Raw genomic sequence first — 8,016 nt, 5'->3', positions numbered from 1 at the left:
TTTTTTTTTTTTGGTTTTTTGAGACAGGGTTTCTCTGTGTAGCCCTGGCTGTCCTGGAACTCACTTTGTGGTCCAGAGTGAGACCAGGCTGGCCTCAAACTCAGAAATCCGTGCTGAGATTAAAGGCGTGCGCCACCACTGCCCAGCGAGGAGAAATTTTCTAAGAAGACCTTCAGTTCCACCACTCTGCCACAGTGTCACTTCCCTTGCGGAACTCAGGTCCTGAGTCTGTCATGTCCTGTTCTGAACCCCGCACAAGCAGCCTGGCGCCTTTTCTACTCTAGGTCATTGTTTCACTGTGAGTAGGTCTCAGAGACCTGACGCTGACCTTCCTGGCACATCTGCAGCCCTACTTTCCTTGGCTCCTTTCTCCGCTTCTATCCCCGCTTCCTTCCCCTTAGTATTTTCCTTCTTCCGCAGTTTCATCGGCTGTGTTATAAAACCATGGCTTCTACCTATGGCTTCTACCTATGGCTTCTACCCATGCAGAACGTGTCTCCTTTACATGTAAGTAGGCACGCAGCTCAAATGCCTACCATCTTAGGCCATCCTTGCCACCCCGATCTAATGTCTCCTTTGTCTACTGTGGATTGTATGATTACACCTGTTTTGGTACTTTCAGAGCCTGACAACCAGTCCGTCAGTGGCTAGATCTAGTCTCAGTTGTAAGAATTCAGTGTTAGCTGAGGCTCCTTATGACCAAGTTCTCAGCATAAAGGAGGATTATTTGCCCCAAAGGGACAAAGGCTAGGCAATAGGGACAGACAGTAGATAGAGGACCAGGGAGAAGGGGAAGGGAACAAAGGAGAGGGAGTAGGGATATTTGTCCAGAGGGGACAAAGAACTGCCTCTGGATAGAAAAGAGACAGACATGGCCTATAGACAAATGACACTTTATGGCTTTATAAATGTAAGAGGGAGAAATGCCATGTTAGACTGAGTTCTGATTAGACAGGTTAATTAAGTGAACCAATGGGGGTTTTGATAGCTGGGCCTTCATCAGCCCCAAGAGGAGGAAATGGCTAAATATGGGAGTACACCATGGTGGCTAGCTCTAGGAATGTAATCTAAACTTTTTTTTTTTTTTTTTTTTAGCAAGACAGAAGGAATTGCAGAGAAGGACAAAGCTGGCTAGCAGTACTTCCTTCAGCACTTGCCCTTTCTCTTGAGGTAGACACAGTCATATTGATCTTCTAGCACTCTGTGAATATTTATTTAATCTTTATTTGAGTGTGTGCACATGCGAACGCAAACATGTGCCTGTGTGAGTTTTGTTTTGTTTGGTTTGTTTTTTTGGTTTTTTCAAGACAGGGTTTCTCTGTGCAGTCCTGGCTGTCCTGGAACTTACTTTGTAGACCAGGTTGGCCTCGAACTCAGAAATCCGCCTGTCTCTGCCTCCCAAGTGCTGGGATTAAAGGCATGTGCCACCACCGCCCGGCCTGTGTGAGTTTTTATGTGTACCACTGTGTGTTCGGGTTCCTTAGGTGGCCAGAGAACATCATATCCCTAAAGCTAGAGTTACTGGGCAGCTTAAAGCCACCCGATGTGGGTGCTGGGAAACTGACCCCAGTCTTCTATAAGAACAGTAGATTCTCTGCACTACCAAGCCATCTATCCAGCATCACTGCATTGTTTTAGGACATCACAATCCCTCACTTAGTGACCCCGTGCAGAGGGTAAGGCTCATTTCTGCTCTTGGATAGGAAGATCCTAGATCCTTTTGAAGACCTACATTTTGACATCAAATACATTGTTCCCTTTTGTGCATTCAGCCCCGAGTCTCCAGCCCCTCCTGTTTATGGAGTGACTCTGATGAGTTAGGAGGCAGGAGGACCCAGCGACCTGGGCCATCCAGGGCAGAGTTAACTCTTACAACTTGGTCAGGTGACCAAAAAAAAATAACCCGCTTTTGTTTTTACAACTTTTTTAATATATATTTTTATAAACAGGTCACGTGATAAAATAGCACAAGAAACACTTACCAAATATAAGGTTATATCTTCCGCATATACAGGAGAATGAGGTCGTTATGTACAATAAGAAAATGATTTTAGGGGTTGGTTGGTTTTGTTTGTGTTCCTCTCCCCTTAAATTTTCCTCCTACAGTCATTGGAAATATCACAGCTTCAGTTGCATTAATACTTTGGGCAAATGGACAGCTTCCCCCTCCCTGTTGGGGGACTGTGGGAAGAGGGGCTGACAATCTGGCTCCTGACCACTTCAGCCTGGGTCTTCCCTGGCCAACACTGCAGGGGCAGGGAACTCTTTGGGCTGTTGAACCTTTACTACTTTCTGTCAACAGCATCTCTCTCTTCTCTCTCTCTCTCTCTCTCTCTCTCTCTCTCTCTCTCTCTCTCTCTCTCCCTCTGGCTCTCTGGGAATTAGTTTACTCTCTTCCAACCAGATAGGGGTGTCCCAAGATTAGTTGTGGGTGCTGTGTCTCCTGGGGTTCAAGGTTGGGAGGGAAGGGTTCCCAGTCCCTTCCTCGGTACTGTCACCTATATGCCAGGATCCCCTAGGACTTCCAAATGTCTTGAGACCTGACAAAACATGGTCACAAACCCTTTGGGCAGGCAAAGGTTTTGGAAGCTGGGAGAAGTAAAGGACTGGGAAGGAGCCCTCCTTCCCTGGGGTGTGAAGGGGGTGCTGGCCACTGGGAGGTCAGAATCGCTCGTCAGTACTGACCCTGACTCATGGCCAGGCCCTCTGCAGATTCCACCTGAGGAGACCTACCCAAGGAGAAGCACAGTGCTGAGAGGCCTGAGCTCAGCTGGGGTAGGGGCTCGAATGGGTGGGCTGATCCCAAGACCTGATAGCCCTGTGGGGGGCTCCAGATTGGGGTCTGCCAGGTGCCTATTCCACCCTTGCACTTGGGTGGATGGGCACCGGTTAGGCTAATGTTGATTGTTCCAAGGTCTGCGTCCTCCTAAAGCTGTCCCAACCTGGCCAGGGCCCAAGGATCTGTAGGCCAGGGGGAAAGAAGGAGATACGGGGCTGGGGGAGCAGGACACAGAGGACAAGAACTGACCTATATGGCAAGGAGGAAAAAGGGAAGCCACTAGGTCAGGTGGGCATGGGGGAGTTGGGCTCCTCAGGGGGCCATGGCTTTGGCAGTGGCCTGTGGCGCCTCATACCCTTTGGAGGGCTCCAGGCGCGGTGCAGTGGAAGATGTGGGAGGCCCTTGGGGGTTCTTCCAGGCCCCTAAGTCCTGGGGGACCAATCCCTCCATCCCCTTGGGCCCTGCCCGGGATGGGGGGACAGCAAGGGGAGGCAGAGAGCAGGATGAAGTGGGGTAGCTAGTGAGGGCATATGCACTCAAAGCATCCCCAAAAGGACCTAGACCCCCAGAAGGCGGGCGAGTGATGGCGGCGGCTGTGGCATGGTGGAGGGCGGGCGTGCAGTGCGGGCACGAGGGGCATGCACAAAGTCCCCGAGTGTGCGTGCGTGCGTGGGGCTGGCCCCTCTGCCTCTTGCCCCAGACGGGGAAGGAGCAGTTGAGCAGAGGAGCAGGGAGGCACGGGGCGGGGTTTCCCTCAGCTTGCCCCGCCTCCAGCGCAGGGCGGAGAAGTGATGCTCCGGCAGGGATGGAAGAGGGGCTACTGCCCAGGGCGTGGCCGGTTCCCGCGGCCGGGTGGGGAAGCCTGCGCTATTCAATGACGAGGCAGCGCGGCAGGTGCTGCGAGAAGTACTTGAAGAGCTCGGGTGTGGCTCCAGGGCAGTTGGTCAGCTCCAGCTCCTCCAGCTCTTGTAGTTGCACAAGGCCAGAAAGCCCCGTGGTGGTTAGGAGCGGGCAGCCTGCAAGCATGAGGCATCGGGATAGCCGCTCAGCAGTTCAGCTCCGCCTGGCGGGAGGACTGGACTGGACTGGGCAGGAGGGAAAGGCTGAAGAGGACAATGACCTGCTAGGGGTGGATTCTACTAGGCTTGCTAAATGAGGCGGGACCTGTACTGGGCGTGGAGGGGTGGGAGTCTGACAGGATGGGCGGGACCTCCACCAGGGAAGGATTTGTTCAGGCTTGGCCTGGTGCAGGATAGATCTGAGCAGGGCGTCACCAACAGGGCTTGGATTCACCCTCTAACCCGCTACCTGGGATGCGATTTGCCAAAACCTGACATGAATCTATCTGCACAAAGGACCCGATGGGGACGGGGATCAGAGTGAGTGGGCATCGTTGCCCACGAGGCATGCGGGGGTGGGGGAGGTGTCTCACCTGCTAGAGACAAGAGTCGCAAACTTCTCATGGCTAAGAGGTGCTTCAACCCGAAGTCCTGCACCTGGGCGGGAGTGAGAGGAGGTCGTGTTAACTATTTCCACTTGCTTGGGACCTGGAGCCGCTAGAGGGGCAGGACGTAGGGGTTCAAAATGGAAAATTTTCAGTCCCCCCCGCCCCCCACCCGGTAGACTGGAAGCACCCAGAGGGCCTTGGGGAATCCAAAACCCAATGATTCCGCTTAGTTTGGCTGCTGGTTCTAGAGGACTCTGAATGAGGCCCGGTGCAGTTCAAGGATAATCTGTACTGGTCCTCCACCCTGTCCTGTCCCACCACCAACCATGCTCTAATTTCCAGACCCCTGGGGGCATGGAGGTACCTGGCAGCACCATCGCAGGTAGAGGCTGCGGAGTGACGACATGGTGGACAGATAGCTGAGACCAGTGTCCGTGATGCGTACACACCTGTGGTTGCACCAGAAGGGGGACTGCCCACCTTTAAATTACTTTACCCCGTCCCCACCTAGGTCCCTCCCCCCTTTTCAGAGGTGTCCCTAGAGCAAGTCTCTGCCCCACACACCAGTGCCCTATTCTCCCCCTGGTCCCACCCTGTGGCCTCCCCTTTTGGAATATGGCTTTTTCTCCAGGTTATACTGGAGTTACTCCAGCTTTGGACACTCTATTCTGTGTGGTTTTCCCCATCCCCAAAGCCTGTGGACTGGCACCACCCACTCTAGGCTTCCAGTTCCTGGAGATCCCGCCAGTACCAGCCTGGAGTGTAGGGATGTGTGCACCTGTCCAGCACGAGCTCCTCCAGTCGGTGCAAGTCGCAGGCCACATACTCCAGTGCCATATCGGTGATCCGAGGGCACCAGGAAAGGTCAAGGCTGCGCAATTTGCGCAGGTTCTCAGCTACAAGCTCCACTCCATCATCAGTGACCTTAGAGCAGCCTGAGAGGCTGAGAGAGGTGAGGTTGGGCAGACTGTGCACCACATTGACCACCCCATGGTTGGTTATCTCCCAGCAGGAAAGCAGGCGCAGTGTGTGGGTGCTGTGGCCCTGGCGTGCTGTGAAGTAGGCCAGTGCCGTGTCAGTCACGTGATAGGCCTGAAGGCTTAGCTCTGCCAGGTTGGGTAGAAGTTGTGAGATGGCAGCGATTGCATCGTCCGCCACATTGATGCAGTCACTGACGCTCAGTGAGGTGATACGGGCACTGAGGCTGGACCACAGGCCAGCCTCGGTGAAATCGTTACAGCCTGACAGCTCCAGGCGCACCACTCCCTGCATCTGCTCCAGCATCACCTACAGGCAGGTACAAATCAGACCAGACTAAGTCAGCTCCCTGACTCTCGGCTGCCTGAAGAAGCTTCTGGGAATCTGGAAGTGGTGGTCTCTCAGGCGTGGACTTGTGCAGGCATGCATCAGGCTGAACTCCAAGGAGTGCACTTAAACTGCTTTTATACTTTCCCAATATTCCAAAGGGGGAGGCAGGGCACAGGGGACACAAGCCAGGGTGTGGCCAGTGCAGGCGTTTAGAACAGATCATTTGAATATTAAAATTACAGTCCAGGTCCAGGGGTGTGGGGAGGCAGGGCAGGGTGCCCAGGTGCTCCTCCAGCCCTTGGTTCTAGGAGACTCTCAGCTACCCCACACCTGCCCAGCAGCCCATTCACCAAGGCAAGTAGAGACCCACGTGTAAGAGACTACTCTCTTGCACCAGTCTTGAAATCTTAATCACTTTTTAACAAGCCCACATTTTCACTTTGCATTAGGCCCTGAAATACCATCCTTGCTGCTTTTTGTCCTGTGTACACCTGAGTATCCTCCAGGCCCCTCAACCTCCCATGCCCATAGGGTTGCTTCTGCAGGTCCCTGCCCCCCAGACCCACACCCATCTGGTCGTAGCCAATCTTGGGACACACCTCTAGACCAGCGTCAGTGATGGTGGAACGCTTGAGACTCATGGCCTTGACTCCCTTCTTAGAGAGCGAATAGTTGTCGATGAACTCGCAGATGTCTAAGTCGGAGACACCAACTAGGCAGAAGCCCTCAAAACCTCTAGCAGCAAAGCCCTGCAGGTTCACAAACTCCTTCTCGCCTCCAGGCAGCACGTTGTACAGCTCCTTGGCATGCAGCACAGGTGTGAGGCCTGCCCAGAACTTGGGCTGGTAGAGCACACGCCGCCAAGCCTTGCACACCTGGGCTAGTATGCACTTCTCACATGCTGAGAAATACCAGAAGAGCCCATTAAGGATCTTCTCGTCTGTGGCCAGTGGTGGCCGCTCCACTGGGGGTCCAGGCACTGGACCTGAAGCTGGTCCACTGACTGGGGGGCATGGCCCCCCGGCCAGAGCAACCCGGGACAGTGGTGTAGCCAGGCTTGAAGGTGGGAGGGTGGGTGGGGGTGGTGGCTGGCAAGGACGGTTCTTGGCAGCAGGTGTGCCCTTGGTGATGCTGGCTGCACCTAGGCCGTTGGGCTGGCCAGGCAGCTTCACCAGACCGTTTCGAGGCAAGCATGGAGGCTTGGGGTCACCATCGATACCGGGGCTCGACATTTTTCTTGCACGCTCTGTGGATGAGACAGGAGGAACAGATAAGTGTGCCAGGCTCTGGAGGAACTGGAGAGCTAATGTTTTTCTCATCCTCAAGGCTCCTCACCCAAAGCATTTCTAGGACCACTTAACAGAACAGATCCTAGTATGCGCCTTTCCCTGACTGCACAAGAGGCAGGCTGGCCATATTCATGGCCAGCCTAGTCACTGGCTCAGCCTGCCTTGTTCAAAGGTGCTTTCTGATGCTCTGATTCCCATTTGAGGCTTGGGGAGATGGAATCCTTAACTGTTCCTTTCACCTCCAATCCTTTGATGCCCCTTCCTGGACTTTATCTTGAGGACCAGGATTGGGAAACCCAGAGAAGAAAGGTGCTTGAATAGCCCCGAGTCACAGACCAGATCTCCAAAATCTGTGCACCTAGTCAGTGGTGGCACACGCCAGTGCTGGGAAGCAGAGGCAGGCAGTTCAAGACCAGCCTTGTACAGAGAGAGTTCAGGACAGCCAGGACTGCACAGAGGAACCCAGTCTCGAAAGAGAAAAAAAAAATCTGTATGCCTATAAAAGGCTCTGAGGCTCTGTCACATCCCTTGTATAGTTGACTGTGGTACCAGCAGAGTGATACTTGGACACATGCTTTTTAATATTTAAAAAAAAATTAAAAATTTCTGTGTATAGGTATTTTTTTTGCATGTGTACCACATACACATCTGTGGAATCCAGAAGAGGGCATAGATCTCCTGGGACTGGAGTTACAGGCCTCCAGATCCTCTGTAAAAGCAGCACGTACCCAACCGCTGAGGCACCTCTCCAGCCTGCTGGACACGTGCTCTAACCCCCACCCAACTCAACTCGGACAGCGCTGTGCTGTCTCTGTACAACCAAGGCCAAGAGAACGGTCTGACTAAGCTCATGCCGATAAGCTAAAATTCGGACCAGAACTGGAGGAGGAAGGTCATATGGAAGGCCAGCATGAGAGGCGTGAGCAGCGTGACCAGCGTGAGCAGTGTGACCAGCGCGACCAGTGTGACCAGTGTGAGCAGCATGACCAGTGTGAGCAGCGTGACCAGCGTGAGCAGTGTGACCAGCGCGACCAGTGCGACCAGTGTGAGCAGCATGACCAGTGTGAGCAGAGTGAGCACCATGACCAGTGTGAGCAGCATGAGCAGCATGACCAGTATGAGCAGCATGACCAGTGTGAGCAGCATGACCAGTGTGAGCAGAGTGAGCAGCATGACCAGTGTGAGCAGCATGA

The 8,016-nt window shown here is 53.7% G+C and overlaps 1 protein-coding gene across 3 annotated transcripts in view; it reads right to left on the bottom strand.

Annotated features, from left to right (window-relative positions):
* Positions 1-1,907: 1,907 nt before the first annotated feature.
* The window catches only part of Fbxl16 (F-box and leucine rich repeat protein 16), a 12,847-nt gene continuing 6,738 nt past the window's right edge, over positions 1,908-8,016 (bottom strand). For all 3 annotated transcript variants that reach the window (XM_029533126.1, XM_021221523.1, XM_029533125.1), the window contains exons 2-6: positions 6,134-6,780; positions 5,005-5,513; positions 4,591-4,675; positions 4,212-4,275; positions 1,908-3,795 (exon numbers count right to left, since the gene is read on the bottom strand). In XM_029533126.1, the coding sequence (XP_029388986.1) occupies positions 3,647-3,795; positions 4,212-4,275; positions 4,591-4,675; positions 5,005-5,513; positions 6,134-6,766 (1,440 nt within the window). In that variant the 5' untranslated portion in view covers positions 6,767-6,780 and the 3' untranslated portion in view covers positions 1,908-3,646. The remainder of the gene's footprint in view (positions 3,796-4,211; positions 4,276-4,590; positions 4,676-5,004; positions 5,514-6,133; positions 6,781-8,016) is intronic.

Source organism: Mus pahari, chromosome 21 (assembly GCF_900095145.1).
Source record: "Mus pahari chromosome 21, PAHARI_EIJ_v1.1, whole genome shotgun sequence".
Classification (NCBI taxonomy): domain Eukaryota; kingdom Metazoa; phylum Chordata; class Mammalia; order Rodentia; family Muridae; genus Mus; species Mus pahari.
Note: the sequence above shows the minus strand (reverse complement) of the source record. Positions and strands in the feature narration are given on the sequence as shown.